General features: G+C 41.8%; 1 protein-coding gene across 1 annotated transcript in view; it reads right to left on the bottom strand.

The window, feature by feature from the left end:
* The window catches only part of cacna2d2a (calcium channel, voltage-dependent, alpha 2/delta subunit 2a), a 94,603-nt gene that overhangs the window by 22,039 nt on the left and 46,709 nt on the right, over nt 1-25,855 (bottom strand). Inside the window, exons 5-8 of the mRNA XM_085923972.1 lie at nt 15,487-15,531; nt 12,017-12,155; nt 4,937-5,068; nt 4,663-4,720 (exon numbers count right to left, since the gene is read on the bottom strand). Coding sequence (XP_085780098.1) covers nt 4,663-4,720; nt 4,937-5,068; nt 12,017-12,155; nt 15,487-15,531 — 374 coding nt within the window. The remainder of the gene's footprint in view (nt 1-4,662; nt 4,721-4,936; nt 5,069-12,016; nt 12,156-15,486; nt 15,532-25,855) is intronic.

Raw genomic sequence — 25,855 nt, 5'->3', positions numbered from 1 at the left:
TTTTTTACATTAATAGCTTACAATACAGTTTTTTATTTCCAATCAAATTTCACACAAATTGTATCAAACAGTTTATTCTCAAGCATGTTTTGTCTTTTGCTTTCATTAGCCTCCCTTCTGCTACATGCTAAAGCTCTTAAATGACGGTATGAAAGACACGGCCTCCAGATGTGTTGTTTCTGCATGAATTCCAGTCAGTAATTACTACAGCTCCAGCCCACCGACGCCATTCTTTCCCTGTCATTACCCAGACTCTTGCGTGCCAGGACCAGGTGACAAGCAGATGGACCTGGCCGATGCTGAATTGAACTGAACCGAAGCTCTTGGCCGTAGGCGGTCAGATGCCAGCGATCGGCCCGAGGCCTCGCTGTTAGCTCGCTAAAAGTTACGAATCATTTAACAGGGGGTTGCTCGGCCATATCTGGAGAGGGAGTTTAATAATATCTGACATCTTTAATGGTTCTGTCTATTTACACCGTGAATACCAGCTTCTTTAAACCGGGTCGACACATACCGACAAATATGAGTATTCCCCCCCCCCTGTGATCAAAGTTCAGCAAAGGCCTGATTCTCAGATGAAGCTGAAAGATTATCCTGACCGATTATCCCGTGGCGTGGTTGTGTTTGAAGTGATTTTTCATTCCAGCAATGCAAAAATGAAAATCTAACAAAGACGAAATGATAAACCAAGGCATCGAGCCAAGTTATTTTTTCTTACCAGTTAACTTTTTTTTTTTTTACAAGAGCAGTTCCAATTGTGTGTTCTGAGATATTCCTAACAACAACATTTTGGCATCAGCCTTACAACTGATTATATATGTGCATGTTTACAATCAAGATTATTTTCCACAACACGAGGTAGGACTGCAAGTGAAAGGAGATTAAAAGCAGCAGCGTCCATAATGTATTATAAAAAAAAAAAAAAGCAATGAACACAATCACATACTCTGCCAATTTTGAAGGTGTTTGGCCAAAGCGTCTCATTACAATTCATGATTTTTTTTTTTTTCCCACAGTGTGGCACTGTTCAAATCAATACATTAAGCGTCGCATAGTGGGGTTGTCGCTCTCATGGAAGATTGTGTTTACGCAGCCCAACCCATTCAGCAAAGCGTTGAGCATTCCATTTAAATTGGGGGGAATTATTTGCTACTCACAATACGGGAATGTAAGACACAATTATATGTATATCGATGTTTCTACGTCCGTCACTTGATAAGAGAGGGAGTGCAAAGTTCAAGTTGACTGAACTGAAATTATCATGCACAAACATAATACGATGCTATGCTACGTCCCAGCAAAAAAAAAAAAAATTAAGACTGCTCAAAATTAAGATGTTACTACCAAAATGAGCAAAACCAGATTATTACTATTTTTTAAATATGTAAATTTCTCCTGATAAAAACACACTTTTAAAGTATTCCTTAATGCCTGTTTCCAATCTTTTACGGTCAAGAAACTACGAGACTAATCTCACTTGTGCAGTTCTCCAAAGAGGCTATTTATTTGTCACGCTCACTAAAATTTACACATAAAACAAAAGAGAATTTAACGTGGGCTATTTAAGCATGAAAATGTTCAAACTAAACAACATTACAATAAAAATCTACTTGTTTTGCTAACATATAATGCAAATCGAAATAGACGGGCTACCAGAAATTAACACTCACGTTACGGTAATTAGAACCCCTCAAATAAACCCCCACGGAGCCACATCACATATTCGGTTTATTCCTATTTGATAACTATATATATATATTTTTTATTTTGTGTCCAACACATTTAATATTTTTGCCCCACTATGGTGACTGCAAACCTTATTTGTGGACCTTACTGGAGGCAGTGCATGCAACGCGTGTCACAATTGTATAGATTTTAACATTAAATGTCAGGCTGGCGGCGTTCACCTTGACGACAACAGCACGTGTTGTACTATATAAATATGTCGCGGCTTTTATAGAACACGGAGCTGTGTCCACTGAAATAATGTGCACATTTGCTACGTGGCATGAACACGGATGTGTACGCTACATGCGTGCAGACTAATCACGTGGCAATGGGAGAAGAGAATTACGATAACACAGTAAGACTACTTTCCAATGGGTGTGTGTCTAAGTCTGTGTGTGTGTTTGCATGGATTTGTGCTGTGCTGATGGGCTTATTATTTTATGGACTGCTGCACTTTTAGTGCTCCTGTGGATGTGGCAGGCGAATAAAGATTGAATTAAGATAAAAATATAGGAGGACGGCGCCTGCAGGAGAAAAGATGTTGTCTGTCGTTTATTTCTCACACTTTACGTTGATGACTAAGAGTGTTTGTGGACATATTTACATGTTTTTTTTTTTGGGGGGGGACGATGAATCAGGGGCAATAGAGAATTTGGGGCTTTCACACGTGCATTGGGGTACATTGAGGGCAACAACAATCAGGTGGTAAAGGTATGATCGGATTTCTCTGCAAGATTATCCTCACTGACTATCCCGTGTGGTGTGTTTAGGGTGATTCAGTCGGGCCTAAAATTGTATAGGGGTAGAATTTTTGAAAGCATTTTCCCTCCCTTGCAATTAAACCAGTAAAGGTCTATTTATGGGATGTCTCGAAATGATTGTGTATGGCATGTGGCACTTTTTTTTCATGTGTTTACATTTGTGGTGTTTTACTCTTACAGTGTCAACATGGGAGAGCGAATAGCAAAACACAAACATTTTACAAAATGTCACTGTTGATTGACACGGTCAGATGTATTTATTTAGCATTACAGTACATGTAATGTTATTGGCGTGCACTGCCTGACATGGGGTCAGCAGAGTGGCAGTTAAGAGAACAGTTAGAGACCGTAATCACACGAGTACGGCCTGACACGGGGTGACATTTGCTCAGCATTGCTGGGTTGCTAGGCAACAGGGAATAGTGATCATCAAAGGCGAACCTAACAAAGAACCAAAGGAAAGGCAGCACTTTAGGGAAGTGGTTCGCACGTCGGTCTCAGCTCTTGCTTGGAATCTTGGGTCAAGCTTTTCTGCATAGAGTTTGCATGTTCTCCAGCCTTTTCTCAAAATCAAAATTCATATTCAATTTCAATCAAAGACATATTGAAGTCTAAATTGTTGAATGTGAATGCAAATGGTTTTCCACAAGTGCACCGTGATTGACTGGCGACGACTCGAGAGTGCAAGCAACCAGCTCATTTGCAACTCTGGTCAAGGCAATGGTAGAAAACCAGAGGAGATGGACAAAGGCAAGGGTACAGGTTGATGACAAGGTGTTCCGCACTTCCCTCACCTTGTCAGCAACACCTATCCCTCCCTCCCTCTTCCTCTGGCTTCAGATCGTGTTTCCCCCCCTGTCGCGCTGTCAAAAGTGCTGTCGCAGAACACGCCATGCTGACAGATCACACAGTAGTCTTGTTTTTGTTTTTTCACTTGTTCACTGATGTAAACCTTTGTTTGGAACACTGTGTTTTAGCACAGGAGAGACTTTCTCACAGTGCTAATTACAGTGGAATTGGAATTTGTTTTGATACTGTATTAGATAGTTAACAGGTTTTTGGGGAGGTGTAGTTCTATGCAAACTCAGTGATCTCCTGTTTGTTTGACCCCAAACAGCCACTCAAGCTGAGACGAGGCGGAAAAGGAGGTCAGGTGCAATCAACATTGCTGTCACTGTTGTGTCCACTTCACTCCGGCCAGTAACCAGGCAACAAGGCAATGCGCCCGCCGCAAAGTCGATGTGACAGCGTCAGGTGGATTGAGCTCTGTGGACTGGAAGCGTGGATGCCATGCGGCCCATCGCACCAGCTTGTGCCATAACGTAAACCAGCTGAGTACCACAAAGAAAACACTTTGCCGCTTGAGAAGCTAAAACTTCTCTGTTATGTGCCGTTGTTTTTATAAACAGGAGACAATGTGGTCTATTTTATCTCTGAGTGAGACAACGACGGGTCAGGACAACACTGAATAAAAGTTGTCAACCATAAGTCACAATTAATGCCAAGGACTTTTCATTTATTATGAATTTTTTTTTTAGTTACTTGTTTGATATCTGCCTGCAGTGAACTTAATAGAGGAAGATGGATGAGATAAGCTGTAAAAAAATACAGCTATAAAATAAAACTTTACTCCAATACAAAATAAAATGATACCAAATAAAACGATATGATGAAATAATAAAAAATAGAACTCGTACGAAATAAAAGCTAAACTCATATAAAATAAAATAGTATAAATGTAAAAATGTAATATAAAATAAAAGTAGTTGACAAATATAATACAAAAATTAAACAAACAAAAACATGGAATGAAATACAAAATGAGTTAAAGTCCCAATGATCATCGTCACACACCCATCTGGGTGTGGTGAAATTTGTCCTCTGCATTTAACCCATCCCCATGTGATTTTGATCCATCCCCTGGGGGAGAGGGGAGCAGTGAGCAGCAGCGGCGCTGCGCTCGGGAATTATTTGGTGATCTAGTGTAGAAGTGTATTTTAAAGCATGCATCATATACAAAGTCATATTTGGACCAAGTGGCTGGCCACACCTATAAACTCACTTACTGTTCTGTACGCATCTTAACGTTGCTTAAAATGCCGACTTCTTGTTTTCAAGAATTGGCCACGTGTTGACAAAAGACACCGCAAAAGCCGATAAAGACACCACTTACCATGGCCTGCGGCGCACGTCGTAGAGGTCAATCTTGTTGGGAGCTCTCCATGGCGTGGCTGAAAAATAAAACGGATGTTGTCCGCTGCACTGTAGGATATTTCACCTCAGATTACATCAAAGTCATAATTTCATTCCCCCTATCCAGTTACCAGTAGTGCCATCTGATAAGAAATTGCTCCGCTGAGGAGCCCGGCGGTCAATTTAGACGTTATCGGGCACTGAGTTATAGGGGCGTACAGTTCTGTCGCTTCACCATCGCCACCGCCGCTTACCTGGATAGTAGCGTGTCACGCCCGTGGCACTGCCAAACACCTGCCAGCGGAGGGAGCTGTCATCTCGACGGTTCTCGATGAAAACACGCTCCAGCGCCTGCGTCCAGTTCAACTCGTTTAGGATCACCGGAGCTGAGGACACGACACCATGACATTGCTTATAAGACCCAATTTCGTAAACAATGGAATTAAATTACTATCTTCCAGTTTTATGTGCATATTCATAAATATATAGATAAATAGTTCTCATTTTATAGACTTGCAAAGATTCTAGAACGACCTTGGTGGCCGCATACGTATGCGCACAAGACGACGATGGCCATCTCGCAGGACATCAGTCTAATCTGCCTGATCTCCGAACGGTCGCCGAGGAGAAATACGAGATTACCTTGGAAGAGGTCGGATGTCACTGGAAGCTTGTGTGTGTGTGTGTGTTGGGGGAGGGGGAGGCATGCCACCTCTGCATTTACTTCGAGTGGGTGAGTATGATTTAAAGGATAAGGTCTTAGCGGCTTAACAGCATCACATCCAAATCATGAGGTCAGATATATTGCATCTTCTTCTTCGCACACACGCACACACACACACACACACACACACACACACACACACACACACACACACACACACACACACACACACACACACACACACACACACACACACACACACACACACACACACACACACACACACACACACACACACACACACAATGAAGAGCTTTACTGTGTGCAGTTACCATTAAGTTCAATGGCGAATGCAATCGGATTTTAACGGGCACCTGATTAAAACGGAAACTGGCTCGGCCGATGAAATAAGTCACTCAAATTACTTTTAGTTGCAAGGCACATGAACCCAAAAGCTCCCATTTGGCTCAGCCGTGATCATTAGCAGCTTCTTCAACGCTTTTGCATTACGGCTCACTCTTTGGCAAGCTACTCAAGATAACTTTAGTCACTGTAGAAAGATGTAGCAATAGGATTTGCATCCTTGGCATAAGTCAGCTTGATCAATCAATTGCAGGTCTGAATTTTCCTATCAAATTCTCAGAAGAACATATTTTGCATCCAAGTGTCAAGATTTCACTGATGCTTATTTCCAGAAGATCAGAAAGCTGAATCTCACGTTTCAATTTCACCTGGTCCACGCATTTCTCAGGTAGCGGTCAGCCAGTCATCTGATTAACACGTGTAAAAGTATTATCCTTTAAGCAGCAGTTATCACAGCCTGCGTGCTGTCAAGTCCCAGCTGGTCTCTTATCTAAAGAGAGCCACAGAGTCTGAAATGATAGTCGTCCCACACTGGCCAAGGGCAAAGAGACATCCCACCATTGCTGTTTATACTACATTGACTTAGCATCACTGGTGTGATGTCTTTCATATAATCATATCATGTAAAGATAACACTAAAAAGTCAATAAATAAGTAGATGAATAAAAATAAATAAATAAATAAATAAATAAATACAATAAAATAAAAAGTAAAGAATATAAAGATTATATTATATATTATATAATATAATATTACAAAGTATTATACAAACCTGTATCAAATTATGTCAACAAATTAAGTGAAATAGAATAATTTAGAATGAGTTTGATTCACTTGACGAAATGGAAATGAACGATTCAACAACCTGCAAAATATTCTTCCAGCAAGGATGCTGTTTATGTGCTCTTCCAGTCAGGTTGTGGTCAGCTCATGTTGCCGTCTCAAAAACACACACCGAGGTGAATGTTTATCTTCTGGCTAAAATAGGTCATTGTATGCAGCTATGAGCTACCTTTGCTGTCAGTCCACACGCATAAAGACCCTGCAGGAGACCGCTTGAGGAAAAACAGGGCGAGCCGGAGATCTGACAACGCAGTAAGCTAATTCTCTTTGATTTATTCAGCCAGGATATGCCCTGACTTCTCTGGACAGTTGATAAAAAGACAAATTCCACACCTGGAGGGTGAATTGCACGTTCACCCAGGCAGGCAGTAGACATGGTCTCCTGGCGCCATCGTTCACATGAAGTGCGCCCCCCCCCCCCACCCTCAGCTATCTTTAAAAGGTAATTCATCAGCGCAACGCTCCCCTGACATTTGGAGCAGCCTTGGCTTTGCCCCCTTTTATGCGGCACCACGCCACAAAAACGTTAAGCGAATGGGATTTATGGAGCGTCTCCGCTTGAGATCGTTCTTCAACACCTCGCGTCGCCTTCCTTCCCGTGACCGCCCCCCCATCCTTCCTTCTTATACACATTATTCACACCGATATATCTGAGATAAAGAGCCATCCAAAAAGATACGCGCCTTATGCTCTGTATTAATATAACATCACACAAATAGCTGCATGAATCTGCTGTATTCACAGAGCACGGCGTGCTGTAATATATCAAGAGAGCTGCACACACAAAGTGGGGCCTGCTCACAAATCCATAACGGTAATGGAGCTAAAGCTATTAGCCCAGTCAGTAAGAAAGAGTCGGGGCCATTAGCCGCTGTAGTAGTTTACACGTGTAGACAGCTCTGTGTTGTTGACGTGGGTTCACGTGGACACGGAGACGGCTTAATTTCAACCTCACGATAAATATTTCTGTCGACTTTTTCCCCCCTAGACGAGTCCAGCGGATTGAGTAAAAACAAAGCCGACAGTCAAATGGCGGTAATTACGGTAAATACGCAAGAACACAGGGGAATGAACACATTTCACCCAACCAAACATAATCAAGTCATTGTTGACTCGTGTTGATGGACGTTAGGTACTTTCTTTCACCATTTAAAAAACACTTTCCAGTTCCTTTTTCAATATTCTTTCCACAAAATACAAGAGGGATCAAGAATTACACCAATTATGGTCTTTTGCTGAAGATTGATAGGTAGTTTTGAGAATCAATAATGAATAGTTGATAGGAAATAATCCCTCAACTATGTTCCACTGTATATAAAAAGTCATCGGAGAATTGAGTGAACGCTCCAGACTGCACGGATTTCTTCTCCTTTGTCAGAAACCAAAGCTGCAGTGCTTTTAGCTTCTCATTAATATGTCACAGAGGAAAACAGGGTTTCAAGATACTAATCTCACGGGAGGATATGTTTACTTAATTTGCCACACACCTCCCAGTAATTCCTCCAATTAAAAAAAAAAAAAGAAGCACAAATAACAAACACCGAGTGCCAGTTGTGAGCCGGTTAAGTGAAGTTTGCCGTTTTAATTAGTGTGCAGGTAAACGATAGTGCCCCTTCAATGGCCACAGCTGCATTGGTGGATGAAAAGACTTTTTTGCTCACCTCGATTTGGTTTTAAACGTATTTTCTTTATCCGTCTACTTCTATCACCCCAAAACGTAGGTTTAATTCTGGTTTGATGCTAAGAGGGCTTGAGTTATATCTCCAGCGGGGCGTGAGCGGCATGACAGGGGAGGAGGTTTCCTCTAGAGCCAGAGGAACCCGCGGCGTGCCAAACAAATAGACGCTGCCAGCCAACACACTAACTCGTCTCATTATCGCGTTTCTTTTTTCAGAAACAATGCGGATATGCATGAAAAAAAACAAGAACATATTTTTGTCTCCTGAGAGACATTGCGGTCGACTCAAGTGACAACTTGTATGTTTTTTTACCCCCCAAGCTATCTGGAACCGCTTTGACTCTAGTGCAATGGCAAAGGGGCATTTGCGCCGTTGTGGCAGTGAACACAGCGCACTTGTTTTCTGGCCAATAGACGTGATTCCCATCATTCTCTTTAAATTCAGGGCAGGGGAAGAACACACAATCTTTGACATTGGGGAATCATAAATAGTCATTTTTCAGGAAATTCAAATTCACTGAGCTGCATTGGTATTTTCTTACTTCACTGTGTACTAAATATGGACGCACAGCAATACATATGGAAATGTGCTTTAATATCTCAAGCCTGCTTTTTCGTAGGCACATTTTAGCGGTTGTCGGCACATTCCCGATAACCACGTCGATTGCGGCGGCGGTAAAGTGACAACCTGACATATTGTATTGTGCTACACGAAAGGGCGCCGCACGCAGCGGATTTAGACTTCACATTTAATGAAAGGACTTTTCGCATCCAACGGGGGGGCCTCACTTTATTCCCGCTGAGTGCTGTGACTGTAAAACATTCTTGGAGTCAGGCGCTATCAGCACTGTACGTCAGCTGGGACAGGGTCCTGCTAATTCTGGCAGTTCTATGTATGAGGAAATGTATTGTTTTATTGTATTTCATGTTTTAAATCATGTAAAAGACCTTTTTTTAATCTAGTGATTATTTCATGTACCACTTATCACTGAGACTCACTTCACTAGAGGCTGTGATAGCGAAGAACATCAGCGCTATTCAATTACGAGACACTAAAAAGTGATTGGAGGCCATGCCTTTTATCGAAACAATTTCAATATTTGGAGTGTTTGGGAGGAGAAAAAAAGCTCAAGTACCCAATCGATTGCAGTAAAATCAAGCAGAAGAATAATAAGAGATATTTTTTTCTGCACTTTAACATTAGCTTTGGTGATTGTTCTTTTGCATTTACAAAATGATTATTTTCAAGATGATATTAGGAGCGCGCTTGTCTGTAGTCGTTTTCCGGCCGCGTCTGTACCAATCACACGGGGCAAATAAAAGCCATTTCTTGCATTTGCACTTATCTATCGTCGTAGCGTCCACTCGGTCGTAAGCAAACAAGACGAGAAGGAAATTATGAATGTTTGACCCGAGCTAATTAGAAAGTTTGCAGGCTCGGCAGCGGGAATGGGCGGCGGGATAATGAATCATAAAATGGTTCATTACTGCGCTCAGGGAACACTCTCCATCTCAATAAATGGACACAGGGCCTGGCAGACAAATCAAACCAGGACGCGTACGCCGCCTCATTTAGCTTCTGGAAGGATCACAATGAAAGAAAAGGGAGGGGGGTTGAAATTCCCTTGCTCTAAATGGTTTCTATTATTGAAGTGTCTCATCGGTTTCACTCTCTCTCACTTCAATTCCTTCTATCTTTTCCTCAATCACTCCTTCCCTCGCTCTCCGAGTCCACCGTCACACTCAGCCGTTTGCCTGCGACCTGTAATTTATACTGTTGTGTTCAGGAAAGGAGTCAATTCACACACTGCATTGTGCTAATTCAGTCGACAAATTGACCACTTAGCTTAGCATATTGACTTTTAATTTTTTTTAAAAATGAGGTAAAATTGAAATTTATTTTGTGGCTTCAGTGTGCATTTTTGGGGGTTTTAAAATTCTTGCCAATGAGTATTTATCAATAAACCAAATCTCATGAAATCAGGTTGCCATTTTTGCATTTTTATCCAGATTCCAAAATCCCAAAGTGGTTTCCCGATGTACAATCATTTATTTAGCAGGTAACACATTTCGACTTCTTGTTTTGTTAGGACTTTTTTGAAAAGCCCTTTTTTCGCCCCATGATTATTTTAGTACTAAAATCACCTAAACTCGAGCACACCTCTTCATAATGGACTTGGCCCGTACCCTATTCTCCAATTAACAATCGCAGCCCAGCAGAAGGCCCCAACGGGAGCAAAGCAAACTACACTCATGGTAAACAATTTTTTTTTTTGAAAGCCTCCTCCCTCAGAGCAGAAGCTAAACACCAATTCCACGCGCTGCAGCGCTCCAGTCCTGAAGTCACTAGCAGGCTCAATCATAAGGCCTTTATTCTCTGACTCATATCTTCAGTCGGCGGAAGGGGAGCTGCCACAAAATGGCTGCGGGAACAATGTGTAGGCCTGATTGCTCTATTGTGCGTTAGCCGCGGCCTCTGACATCCCCCCCCCTCCAATCACCGCCTGCACGGCGACTGTCTCTTTCTGACAAGATGTGTCTGGAGACACAGCTGGGGGGGCATTGTTACAGACAGGTGCGCCACGTTCCTGTTTCACAAAGATGGCAACGACCCGGACAAAAGGCAAACGACAGGAAGAAAATGACTGTCAGTCTGCATGTTCTGTCTTCTTTTCGTAGTGACAAAAAAAAATGTCGAAAGTTGATGACAGACAGGTTGCCATTTGTCCATTTGGCAGCTGCATAAAAAGGTAAGGGCATCATGGTGACAGGGAGGGGAGCCCCTGTATATGCAGGGCAGGTGTGAGTGACAATATGTCACATACAATCATGTTAGGATGCAGAAAGGGCAGTAGGCTAAAGCTGAGCTAACATATTCCATGAGGAGTGAAGAGCCATTTTAAAATGTAGACCTTCGTCGCTCTATCCGGCCCGTGCTTACGACAGCATTAATTCAACAATGCAAGCGTTTCCTGCAGTGATTAAACGTGTGCTGGCGTATTGATTACAATACATGGAGAATGTAAATGCGCCCTGGCCTGCACAGAATATTCAAGATCAGAGGATCCACATTTTGCGGATGTACTAGATTGTAGCTTTTAGGTGGTAGTTTTTCAGACTTTTCTTGTTTTTGCCTTAGGTTGCAAGCAAAAATTTCAGTTACCAGCTGTGGTGGAAGCTAAATTCTAAATGAAGTATTTTGCTAGATGGTGAACAATTCTTCAAAAAAATGCTTTCTAGCTTTTGTGCACTCCTTGCTTGTAGGTAGTCAATTATAACTAGTCACACTAAATTGTAGGGAGCAAATTGTAAATATTCGCGGTTCTCAAGTAGGATGCCACAGTATTTAATTTTCATTTTTGCAAAACCATTTGGCTGGAACTGGAAGCTATTATGTAGCTTGCGGGTAGCAATTTATAAGTTGATTTTACTTAGAAAGTGGTAGCAAATAATTTTCATACTTTTTAGCATGTAGCTCAGAATGATGATTTGTTGTTGTGATTGTGTTTGTTTGTTTTTTAATAAGTAAGTGAATGAGCACTTAACCGTGTACAGTTGGCCTCATAAAAATAAAAAATAAAAACAGTATGGCAGAAGTCACGTTGCACATTTATCATTTCTAACCTCGTGGGTTAATTCCCAGGCAAAGAAGTCAACATTATGATTAGCATCTATTTTCGTTATGACACAGAAGAGCAATTTAATGTTAATGAACGGAGTTAAAAGTCAAGCCGTCTCCATTAAAGCGTCGAGCAGAGCGCTAATAACAAATACTCGGATGCTTACAGCCTTTGTAGATGTCGGTCGGAATCTGCACGGCGCTGGATGAGTAGTTGACCTTGTTTTTGAAATTGGGATCGTCCACAAATTCCAGCTCCAGAGAAGTTGAGCTCTCCAGTGGATTTTCTTCTTCTCCGTCCTCCGTCTGCACACATACACAAGACAAAATCAGCATACAATGCAAGCAGGCAGATACACCAATACGTGCAAATATGGTGACATATTCTGTCAGGGCCCATCTGTGCCTCTGGTTCTGCAAACACAGGCTTTTGTTTGGAGTCTATGCCGGCACATAACAAATACCATCATAAAAATAGACAACCCTCTGCTTGTAACATTGAATCAACACTGCTTAAGCCCAGTTTCTGCCAAAAGAGTATCAAAATGACTAACCCATACCACTTTTTGACACCTCGTGGAAGTACGGTAGGTAACACAAGAGCAGAGCTAGATCCATTGATTGGCCATTTTGTTTGACCATAGAGCTGTCATAAAACCTATTATTAGGAATGTCTTGAAATCATCAAATGCTACACAAGATTGATCAACGCTTCCAACATAATCTTTAAAAGGTTCTTGGAGCCCTAAAACTGTTGAACTCCCAAAGCCAAGTTTCTCAATGGTGGTGCAATTTGCATGGTGACTACACACACAAAAAACATCTTTTTTCCCTTAACCCACTTACCCCAAACCTGCGGATTTTGAGCAGGTTTGCTTTTACCCAAGGTTGACTTAATTATTTTTGACCCAGTCGATTGGGTTAATAATTGGATTTGAACTCTTAGAACAGTCCATTAGTACACCATGCTTCCCCACAAAAGGAAGTACAGCTAGATTTAATTTGATATCTGGTAAAGCCACTAAAATGGTTTCATAAGGCCACTGTTGACATGGTCCAAGCAAAACCACCCATTCAGTACAATTAATTCACTTTTCTGTTAAACAACAAATGTCAGTAGGTCTGTAGAGCAATTATTCTTAAGTGTTTGCCTGCTCCCAGTTCTTATTACGTAGCCTGTTAGAAGTACGCTGAGAGAACAAAAAGCTGCCCAGCAGGGGCCGTTTACAGATCAAACCCAGTAAAACAAAGACGTGGGTGGTCGGTTCACAATTGTGTCTTTTAACTAAACAACGACGAATGAAATGTGTGTGTGCGCTTTAGCTTTGAGCACTTTGATACACTCCCAAATGCAAGTTGCCCTTAGCTACTTTTCACTCATTATTAGTCATCCCCCATTAGCCTTCATTTGTTTAGACCAAATAAGAAGAAAAAATCAGATTATAACTTCTGCTTTCTTACAGGAAAAAAAACACATTATAATTGTGTATGAATTGTTGCTGTTTATATTTTAATAAAGCAGCATAGGTTAATTGGATCTGACATGATAAAACCTGTTGGGTTTTTTTTGGAAGGGGGGAGGGCTTCATTAAATCAAAAGAAGCGCGTGTCCACGGCAGGGTGGTGATTGATGGGTCCGCTTTAATTGTCTATTAAAACGTAATTACAAGCTGGTTTTTGGAATGAGCCGGAGGGACGTTCGCAAATAAAGTCACCCGAAGAAATGTCTCAAAGTGGCCATGAAAGACCAACAACCACAAGCCAGAGAAACTTCTGTAACTTGCCTTTGATGGCCACACCAGGAAAATAAAATAAAATAAAATAAATAAAACAGCAGAATGTCCTGTGTTGTATGAGTTTTCCATAGAACTTAAACGTCTGCTAAACAGAGAATGAGAACAGTATTGATCAAACTACAACCATGTATTCATCGATTGCACAATAACATCAAAAAGTGAAAAGTTAATTTCTGTCCATCATAAATGAAATGCGATCTCAGTGGGTGAGTCATGGGAATTGGTTAATATCAGCACCATGATGTTAGTTGATTACGCAGCTTGACATAAATTCTGTCAATGTCAGGCAAGAAGAAAAGGTCCCCTACCTCCTCCCTTCATTCTTTCGTTAGAAGAGCCCCAATCATAATTAACGAAGGCAGCATCTAATTAGCAAGTGAATAAATGCAGACAGCAAAGACTGATTGGTTCATTTTCTTCAATCGCCCACCACCTGTTTTGTGCAAATCATAACCCAATTATTTTTTTTTATTTTTTTTATCCCTTCCATAAATGGCTGAAGAGTCCAGTGATGATATTTGGAAGATTCTTCCCTTATTGCCTTAACTGGTGTTTAGCTTAAGTGTGTGTCACTGTTTGTGCAGTGTGTGTGGTGACAATAAATTGGGTCAACACATCCTGATAACCGGGTCAAATGGAAGCATTCTGGACAATGTCAGTAAAGAGCTGATAATCAATGCCTTAAAAAGATTATCCTGAGGTGTGTTGTGATTTTTACAGACATATACTAAAAAAAAAAAAGCTACTGCTAAGGCACTTTTCTCTCTCAATGGGTCATTGCATGCCAAATGTTTTATATGTCTTCCTGCTGCAACACGTGATTCAAAAGATCAGGATGGTTTTCCAGCTTCTGCAGACTTTGCCGATGATCTGATAATTACATACGGACATCACATGCTTCTTCATCATTCAAAAAATGCTGTGAAATAATTCACATGATAAGGACTAAAGTGATCAAAGGAGCAACAGGAAGGGTAAAAAGGCACAGGACAGGCCACAGAGATACTTACTTGACAGTCACATGAATTTCACCCCACCGGTGAAGCCTTAATTGGCGAACTGGGTGGGCTACTACAGTTTTCACAACCTCTGCATGACTTCATCCCCTCTAGCTTTGGACGAAGGCGGGGTCAGTAAAGTAAGGGTCACGGATGTCTCGCACAGAGTATATGCCGCATTAATGATGACTGATTCTCTCCAATTAGATGTGCTGACAGGCCCTAAAGTGTCGTGTCATTAATCAAAGTGGTGGCGGGTGCAAAGAGAATTTTGCAGCGTGATTTATTACTCTTCACCTCCCCCTTCATCCCCTTCTGCTCAGTTCCGTCTAAACATCTTTGGGATTTGTCAAACTTTAGCCTGCGACATTTAGGTAAACAAACAAAAACAGCTGTGTCAGCCATTCCTAAAACAAACACATGGTAGTTAACCTGTGTGGAATTTGCTGCAGTGGAACAGGACTGAACCAAAACCAATTTAACTTTTCCCTACCATATGACAATTTAAATACCAACAGTCTTAAGCAGACCCCGGATTGTTTGTAGGGTTACCATCAACTAGCACCCACTCGCAAATTTTTTAAATCAGACCTTGGGGAAAACAGCCCGAGTCACATGCATCCACGTAGGGCGGGCCGTCGTTCTGCTACGCTGGCTCACCACAAAGCAGCGTCACTGACGGCAAGACGCAGGGTAAGGGGGCGGGACTTTGGTTGGTTGGTTGGTTGGTTGGTTGGTTGGTTGGTTGGTTGGTTGGTTGGTAGGACTGGGCAGGCAGGCAGGCAGGCAGGAAGGACGTTGGGTAAGAGGGGAGGGGGGTAAAGCAGTTCGTTCTGTACTCACATAGTCTGAATCCGCTTTGGAATCGTAGTATGAAATGGCATTCTCCTGTGCAGAAAAGAAAGAGTGAAAAGACAAGCTGATGAGAGGAGATATAGAGGTGTCTATATCCGCCCCGAGTCCTGGAAGTGGGTAAGCAAGGAGAGAGAGAGAAACGGTCAGGGTTATATTCCATCATATACATGCGAGAATATAATCGGCATCACAGAACACAGCAGTAGTGTGATGTGCAATGACAGAGAGGTCGCTGCTTAGGACGGCCCCGAAAATGGATGCAATGTGTTTGGCAAGTTAATGCCATGAATGTTAGAACAGTGATAGGGACACTGTACAAACATGTCATGTGACACAGAGATTTGATGGTGAATGACAACCTATGAAAGATAGGCGAGGTCAAAGCTGCATTGATTTTTGTTGGATGCATTTATTAGCGTTAGCATTAGGTTTACTGACCTCAAGGAAACATTGGTTTGCTTGAAGTGCGACAAGGTTTTGAGTCATGCACAAATGTTAACATGCAACAAAAAGGCAACACTTGGTTGAATATCAAAAGGATCATGTGAGGTGAAATCATGGAGAGAAAGGCGTGTCATGGTAAGGCTGGAAGATGACATCACATCCTGGACGTCCAATGAGATCTTCTGGATGCTATGATATTTTGTGTACATGGGACACTCGGTTTCCAATGGCGTTGTTGGTATAGCAGCAACGTATCCTGAGTTTGTACTTTTGTTGTAGTAAGTGACAGGAAGTTCTTGTCAAAATGTCGTATGTCGGGAATATTGTAAACCAAAGCGACCCTGTATCGTTGTAGCCTCACATTTATGTTCTTTAGGATTCAAATTGGTACGAGAATCAGCCGTTTGCGTTTGGCGAATACATTAAGTAATCAGCACCCGAAGTCCCGCCGAGATTCTTGAAGGTCGTTCGCCGGCATGGTGTCCACTTTATGGGGGGTGGGGGGGTGGGGGTAGCAGTTGACGACTTTAAGGGCACCGAGCTGGCCGAGAAATCCGGTCGTCCTGCTGACTTCATATAAAGTCCGTCTTTCCTCTTTAGTAGCCTCTCCATTGCAATATGGCTGCCTTGGCTCGCCTCTAGTGCTAATCTGAGAGTCAGTCGTCAAACGGGTTCCTCACTTAACTCGACAAAAACCCGTGTTATGGAAACCTCCAACGACATCAAACATGGGGTGGAGTGGCCTGTGGATGACGGACGAGGAAAATGAGGCCTGGCAACACATCTCCAAAGAACCTTTCCGGCTTTGTCGGAGAGATCAGGAAGGAAATTGTGAAGAGGAGGGGAAGGGGACGCCACTTCGGGGATCAGAGCCGATCACTCAGGGAGTACATTGGGTTCAGTCGCCGGGTCAGAATGGCGGCCGAGGTCGGGGAGATGTGAAGAGGATGAATTGGGAGGAGGGGAGATTGAGATGGGTGGCAAGTGCGCTAGAGGGTGGCGGGGTTGGCGGCTGCCAGGCGCTAAAAATAGCCTTTGCGAAGAGAGATGCATGCGCTGGAAGAGAAAGAGAGACGCTGTGGCAGTGCTGTTGTGTCTGCCAGCAGGATTGATCCACAGCCCAGTCCTGCTTGGACCGGGGCCGCACTTCCAAGAAGCCCAGAAAAAAAAGCCGAAAACATAACTATACTTTACTGTGTAATTTAGTCTATTTTTATTCTTGAAAGTTGCACCCCAATTTCTTTGTATGTGCAAGGCTTTCTATTTTGCCTATCAATTTTGAAAACCCCAGGTTATTACGCATATTCCTAGTTCACAGTACGTAACTGCAGATTTCCTCTTTGTGACAGTGCACGTCACTAATTAAATGACGCAACCAAACTTTGACACAAAAGTCGCTGGACTAAAACCCTATCGAGCATGTTCTTTTTACCCATTAAACTGAAGATAAAAAATGTTGCATCTTTCAACTGGGAGATAACTTATAATATTGATGTTTAAAGCTGCTAAATTTTGAATGCAGATGATCTTACAACTTGAAATGGAACTCGGTGCCCATTAATGTTGTCATCTCATATTCTGAAAATGAGTTAATTAAAGCGCACAAAGCATTATTAACTCCAGCTATAAAACGCTACAGGGAGAGCGCTCTGTATGCAAACACTTGAGTTGTTTTACTTTACTTTAGTTATTCTAATATGGCAAATATTCGCATATGACCACAGGCGGTGATGATTGCAACAGGATGTCCATTTTCTGCATTTTTTTGCGTTGACTCTACAGGCTGACTGTTAAACTCTCTTTTTCGAAAAAGTACAGTCCATATTACACACGCACACACACGCACAGACACACGGACACACACAATCCACACAAAGCCATACAAATTCCCAGTGGCACACAACTAAAATCCACACAAAGCCTTACAAATTCCCAGTGGCACACAACACACTATCAATAAATTAAATCCATCATACTGAGTGGACTCGCAAACTCCAAATAGTAGACAAACACTGAGGGAGCCAGGAGATGATAGCGGCCTCGCTTCCCTTACATCACTTTTTCTTTATGATACAACGTTATCTAACTTATCTCTTTCCGCTGGTTGCTCCATCTGTCCTCCTCCCTGGGTCTTATCTCCATCTTTCCGAATCCCCCCCCCACCTCACTCAACACCAATCTCCCCTCACCAATTTTTGATTTGAGCAAAAGCAGCAAGCAGCAAGTAGCACACAGGTAAGATGCCGACTGTTGCCGTGGGAACCGACCCTCTTTTCTCATGATCAGAATGTGGCTGTCTCCTTGGCAGGGTTACAATGTTTGTTTTTTTGGCCATCAGACCAGCTGCCTATAGCAGTTTAATTCTTTTTTTTTTAAACTCCTCACATGTAAACGTACCTTTAAAAACGTGTATATATCGCAATGTCCCGGCCGCATGTTTGCAACATGGAACGATTTCTCAACAGGCCGACGTGGAAAGGTTTGACATTTGAGTGTGACAAGCGCTCAATCACGGCTACAGACAGATTACAGTCATATTCATATCTCCTCCGGACACCTGCTAATGATTTTATAATTAGAGAACACGTTCCTCAGCACCTCGGCAACGCTTAGGGGCGTGCGCACGTAAATGCAGACGCACACACACCCCCAGACGACACCCTTTCGCCTGGCCCCAATAGACTCGCAATCATTCCCTGGCGCCAGGTTGGCTAATGGAAGCTGACATTACATCAAACACAATAAAGGATTTCATTTAGTGCACTTCATTAGCCAGCACATACAGGTTCAAGACAAACAAACACAGTTACATACTCACAAAAAACGCTGCTAAATTACAAATTAGTCAAGTTTGAGGCAATATCATCCTGATTTTACACAAATCAAGTACAAATGCATTTCTAGTCGTGTGTTTGCCTCTGAACATGTTGTTCTGCAGCACCCCACTGTGACATATCATTGGGTCTTATTTACCAAATCTTTTTCCCCTCACTGATTCTGTGTGTTGAAGATGTGAACGCTCTTTACCACATGATCTTTTGGTTCTTTTTTTCCCTTTCCCTGATGCCATTTAGGAAATTTTAATTAGGTCTCATACATGTCACTCATACATATTGGACCTTCGCTATGTGCGAGGGATTGAGATGGTGGCAAAAATAAAAAATAATTGACACACACAAATGCCCTGTGAATAATAAAAAACTTTGCAATTTAGTGGTTGACTAAATTTTAAGATTTTTTTAATTGCATAGAGTCGCTCAGCTTTGAGACCCGCATCAGAATTGTACTTTGCTCAGATTAGTTTTTGGCTTTGTTGGGATAGTTGTTTCATGACAGTGATTTAATGTAACCCTGACTATGACGGATCTAATTCACATTGAAATTGAGTGACCAGGCCTCTAGAGACTCAACTATTTGCATCCACGTAATTTTTTATTATTGTTTTTCACGATTCACAAATATGTTCTTTTAAATATCAAAACATTAACGACCACTCCAGTTAATAAAGCCGAGAACAAACATCTAAATCGCTTTCTAGACAACAAGCGTGATTAAATCATTTTTTTCAGTTTTCTCTTTCTTTCCAGGCTCGACACCTCCTCGCTAAAAGCACCGGAATCCGTTTATGCGTCTACAGCTACGACGATAAGGAACGAAGGGCTTTGTCCCGCTGCACTCCGAAAAACGCTACGATCCCATTGTTGGCTGACAGGTCTCGATTGAGGAGCGGGGTGTTAACGCAGATAGCATCGCTTGCTGCATTGCATGGACATGGTGTCAGATAATAAATAAATAAACAGAAAGCCTATAAAGCAGGGTGTCCGCATGCCAACGCCCCCCTAAATAAGGCACAGATCTCGGGGGGAGACAAAAAAGATAACCACAGCATGTTCTGAATAGTTCAGATATCACTAGAACCCAAATGCAATTGTCTACATTAGGGAGAAAGAATGATTTGATCCCATGTTGAATTTGCAACTTTGCCCAATTTCAAATAATAAAATTTCTGTCAAGAACCTTTTATAACAACTTTTGGCTTAGCGACTATTAAAAATCACAGTGTGGTGATTACTTCCCCAAAAGATCTGGACCTAACACATTGGCGGCGCTCTTGCCCAAACAGTTAAAGCAATTTCATATGATTCATACAACAAAATGTTTTAAACTTCCATTTCCCATGAGTCACAAAAGTGCATTATATTTTTCATTTTAGTTTTGTTTCCCTTGAGTGATTTTACTGCCGCTCGACCAAAGAATGTATGAAAGTCAGTACCCTTCCCTCTCTGTATAGGCTGCACTCCGAATGGGCCAATCAAAAATCAAACCTTGGCTAAAAGGAAACCTGTTATTTTCAACCCCGTAATCACTTCCATCAGATTCCTTGCCGTCCCTCACATAGAAATGACATGGCTGCTTTCGACATTGCGTGCACAGCTGGTGCACAATCTGCACCAAGGACGCGGCTTAACCGGTGCAAAATCTTAATGACCTATTCCTCCGCCAAACACTTCATAATGCCTGTAAACATCTACCAGTCACAACATTATAGCTGCTTGCACAATTTCTAATAATTATGACACAGCTCTCTTTTTGATGCAGTTGTGTGAGCTGATTCGGAATCTGACAGGTAGAATTTTTTTTCCTGAAATGTCCTACTATGACTGACAACACATGGTAAAATCCGCATTGTGCAAGCTTTTTATTATATTTTAATATTTGATAACTTGTTCCAACATAGAACATTCTGGCCTAAAATCTTATTGGGCTATTTGCTACCCTGCTGTGACCAGAGAGGGAGGGGTGAGGGGGGTTCGCAGGTTCAGCCTTTCAAATAACATTTCATGGTTGTCGACTATGTGTGTGAGAGAGAGAGCGTCTAGAAATGTTAAAATCAAGAAAAGCAGTGGCACGGCTTGCTGGATTTCTCTTGCCTATTGATCGTCATCTCCTGCGAGGCAGGGCCATCGATCGACGGATTTAGACATGGGTGGCAGCTGGAGGGTCTATACTTGCATCACAGTTGGCTAAACTCACACTGATACCTAAATTTTTCTCTTGGTTCTATTCATGACAAGCTTATATACTCAATATGTGCTAGATGTTGACAACCAGCCCAGTTAAAATTGATATTTGACGTCTATAATCGTCAATGGCAGAGTCCAACCGGGTACACACATTTTCCAATGCGTTTCTAACTTTAAGAGTCGCACTTCAAAAAATACTAATAGCTACTACCAATGGAGATTAAAATGGCCTCTCCGTATAATTACCATAGCAATAGGATCTAAAGTCTGCAGAGAAGGCTTTTGGAATAAAACAAAAAAAACATCTTAACCGTCTAGCGGCTTGTCATTTCCTCAGGTAGCTTGCTCCCTTGTCATTATTTTCTTTCCAGTAACAAAACAGATGGAAGTCCATTTTGTGTTTTGGGAATGATTGATAACACTGTTTATGACTTACTTAAAACACAGCTGGCGGAAAAAGTGGAGCTGGCCCAGAGAGGAAATTGACAGTGTTTAGTATTTGTGATTACAAAATGTAGTCATGTTTATCACAGTTTGAAATAGACAGCGGGTTTCGGAGCAAACCGGCTCCTTGGAATTGTTTATATAGACTTGATTGAGGTGCTGCTGACACAACATGTTTGGTCACCATCTTTCTTCTACTTTTTTGCTGCAGGATGTCTGCGTCTCGTCTTCACATTGCGGAACCAACTCGGGGCACGAGGTCAAATAGGATAAAATAATTGAACAGATCCAGCAGATGTTTGTTTGAGACAGTCCAATGGGTTGGTGGTTAGCACGCCTGCCTCGCAGTTCTAGGGTTTTGGGTTCGAATCTACACTCAGGCCTATGTGGAGTGTGTGGGTTTTGTCTATGTACTAATGAGAAGAAGTGCTCAAGAACAGGGGTGTCAAACTTGGGCCCTAAACTAGTAAATAACTAGATGAATAACTAGTTTTCAAAACAGAGACAAATAAAAACAGTTCAAAAATTAAAACAAATATGAATGGCAATAAAAATTGCTAGCAAAAATAGATTTTTAAAAGTAAAAATTGAAGCACAATTTGTCTTTGTGGGCCACATAAAATGATGTGGCGGGCCGTATCTGGCCCCCGGGCCTTGAGTTTGACACCAGTGCTCTAGCAGATGGATGAATAGGCTCATTTGGTGATAAAAACCCTTATTTTTCAGGAGAAATATCATCACTCAGGGTATTAGCAAAACGAAATTAACAATGAAACTAAGCCAAATTGCTCTTTAGATTTCACCACACTGAATATATGACTAATGTATAGCGTTACTAATGGAGCTGGACGCTGTGAGGAACTGGTATGAGAGTGGCCAACACAATTTTTCCCTCTGAAGGGCCAATTATCTCAAACAGAGGCTCTTTGAAAGGTCAAGTGAACCGCCCTCCACCTCCTTTCTACTCTCAGCCCCTTGTACTTAAGGTCACGTCACATTTCCAAAGGGAACATCGGAGTCTTAAAAGCATGTGCCAAATACCGCAGCTGGACATCAGTGGCAAGTGAAAAATCCACCCACGGCTTGGGATAATACTGATGGTGTTTGGGTTCGCTGACTGTCCACATGTTAATCACAGGGCTGACACATACAGATACTTTCCTGCTCACATTCACACTAATTGTCTATTTAAAGCAGACATTTTGCATTCATATTTACAATAACACCTATGAATAATTGAAAGTATTCAATGAACCTCAAATGGATGTGAACTTGTTTTTCGGTACGTTCAGTAGTTAGTGTGGTTCATCTTTTGCTATATTTGTGCATTTGTTGTTTCATGTTCCTCTTTTCAACGATAAAAAGCTGAGTTACTGCTTTGCTATTTATTATCAGCATTATGGTTCATCCTTCATTCGATCCTTGTTTTTGAAAAACTATGAATGTGCTTTAGGATGATATACATTTTGTGTTTGAACTATCAATATAGACCATAATAAACTTTTCAAAGGTGGGCATCTATTTTTTTTTTGCAAAAGCTTATTATTTGCAGCGGTTCTTGGTCCTTTACCGCCATGATTAGCAAAGGTTCAGCGGAGGAGAGGCATGAAGGACAGCGAGAAAGAACAAGAGCAGTTGTGCCGTCCAATGATGAAAGGTCTGATTGATTAACGAGTGATGATTGCATTAAATGGCCCGGAAGACGGCGCCGTCTTTGTTTCCGTCTCTTACACTTTTTTGCCTTTGTGCCTCTCATTCCCTATTCTCATTCTCCCTATTGGCCTGGCTTTGTCACTCCCTTTCGCCAGTTTCGTCAAGCCATCAAGCAGGCCTTTTCCTTTTCCCTTTCCCTTTCTAATGGCAGCGCTATTAGCGCTAATGCATTTCAAACATACAGCGGCTGCCACATCACAATCTGATGGAAATAACACGTCTCCTCACGATCTTCGCAATCTCTGTCCTTTCTCCCGGCCAATCTCGTGCAATGTGTTTGCACTTTACGTCAGCGGTGACAGGCCGATGGCCTCAATATGAAACCAGACGAGTGCCTGCATGACAAACCTTCAATAATGCAGCTGCGGGCCAATAATATGGACATTGCGAGTGCAAAATATCATAAATGGTTTAAATTGAGGCTTTTTTGATGTTTGTAAAAACACAGATGCTATTTGATGTTGACCGATATCCATTTTGTTGCAGGGGTGTGTTTGTCCTTTAAAAATAGTTTAAAGCAGGAGAAACAAGCTTGTGTAACAAACATGTTGCCCTCAGTGGTCTGCAGTCCGCGTGCATCCAGCCGCTCGGCGGAAAACCGAGGGACCCACAATTATTTTATGGACTGAAAAAAAAAGAAATGAGACCGCGGTGACATGCCGAGGTGTTTTCGAATGTCCCCCAGTCTGTGCCAAATTTCCATTTACCAAATAAACAAAAAAGAGACTTTTGATATTTGTCTCTGAAGCCGCCACACGCCGTCTAAGAAAATTGCAAAGATGAACAGATTGTGTTCCCTTTGGATCGACGCCGCGTCGCACAGGGGATGGGCACCTGACCTTGAGAAATCATCAGCAATCCCGACGCTTTAATGTCCATTTCACAGCCCATTTCATTGCAATGGATTTAAAACCCCCGGACGACCATTGCGGCGCTTGTTACGAACAACACTGTGACATCGGGAATGTGCACTAGTCAGAATGCTCACGACACGATGCCCGGCGCCGCTGCTGCAATAACAGATGTGGTGAGGGACAGGCGTGCCGTTTATGATGTGATGATGTGCGATGATGTCATGGATTTTGTAGTTGGACATTGTTTCTTATGATACCACGGGGTTGTACGCACATGTAGAAGTCAGTAAGCCGTGGCATTATGAGAAAGCTGAGATCATACGGGAAAAATAAATTACAGACATGAAAAAAAAAAAAAAAAGAAACATAAAAATTACAAAACACAATGCTAACTTCATTTGTCAATTTTTGAAACAAACTAAACATTCGGACCCAACTGGTATGCATTTCTTTTTTAGGACGATTATATATAACTCATAAAATAACAGATTTTTCGGCCCTTAATACTTACACAATAAATAAAGAAAATTATATATACATATGAATCACAGTATTTTTAGTTGCCATTAGTATGATGAGTGGCTCCTTCTAAAAACGTTTCTCCTGTAAGGATGGTTGGAGCACCACCGGTTCACTGCTTTTGATAAGGCAAATTGCCCCAGCGATTTTTGTGGAAATAGCCTGCGCGTAATTCCGTTGACTGAAAAAAAGCTAAAGCAAAAAACATGATGTCCTTGGGGGAAATAATAATAATCAAACAAAATGCACTCAGCAACAGACAGACAATCATATTTATGCAGTCGGCGGTCCCCAGACGCATGCGCTCGCAATTAAATGCCCCGTCTGCCATGCATAAACACCTTTTCTGTGGCTCTGACAGGCTGCTCCTCCCGCCAGTTTAAAATGCACCGCTGCATCGCTTCTAATGTGCCCAAAGAGCATGCAGCTCTAATCTAATTAGACTGTCAGTCAGCAGAGTGTTCAGCCAAAAAGAAATTAGGAAGGCACAAAAAAAAAAAAAAATCTACAAACAAGAAGAATCTTCTGGAGAGGTTGAGGCATATCAAGTCCACCCACCCCTTCGCTTCCCCACCTGTTCTCCGCCTCTCGGAGATTTCTCTTTAATGGTTTCGCAGTCGCCCCTGCTGGGATTCATTACCTGGCCTAATTATAAAGGCAAATGAAATCAGCTCCAATACATTATTAATAGAGGGGTGCTATTAGGTTTCCTCTGCGCTATTTGCAACAATATGATATAGTCCCACTGTTTTCATGGCTGATTAGAGTCACGTGCTGATAAGGTAAAAAAGGTAAATTAGTGTGCTGGGTGGGAGGACGGGGGATGAGGCTGGTCGCCAGACACACCAGGCGATGATTGTAGGGCAATTGGTGAAAATCTGCACTACAGAGTTTTAGCCTTCCCCAACACATTTCATCATCTTAAGCCAACATTTAAGATAAACATTTCAACCTTATATGAACAACAAATTGCAATTGCAAAAAAATAACATAACGTTGAAGCATTGGCTCCTTTTTGTAATTCACAAAGAGATACTGAAATGTTGATGTCCAAAGTGTGCATTACAGTGGTTTCATTTAAAAAAAAATCAATAGTATTTAACTTTTATGTACAACATAGTTGCAAGTTACAGTTGCGCTAATGAGGGAGAGTTTTTTTCCCCCTACAGTGATCATGTTTAAACAGTATTAAATCTACTTTTTCTGCCTCACTTTTGATGAACACATAGGCCTACTAGACTACGCTATTTTAATGTAGTTCATTAAGGTTGTACTTTTTGAGCTGTTTTTTTTAGGTGTTACATTTTATTTTCAAGTTCAATAAAAAGTTGACAAACGCTGTCATGGCCAGATGGCCGA

Source organism: Syngnathus leptorhynchus, chromosome 11 (genome assembly GCF_054491065.1).
Source record: "Syngnathus leptorhynchus isolate UIUO chromosome 11, UIUO_Slep, whole genome shotgun sequence".
Classification (NCBI taxonomy): Eukaryota; Metazoa; Chordata; class Actinopteri; order Syngnathiformes; family Syngnathidae; genus Syngnathus; species Syngnathus leptorhynchus.
The sequence above is the reverse complement of the archived record's forward strand: the minus strand, read 5'-3'. Positions and strand labels throughout refer to the sequence as shown.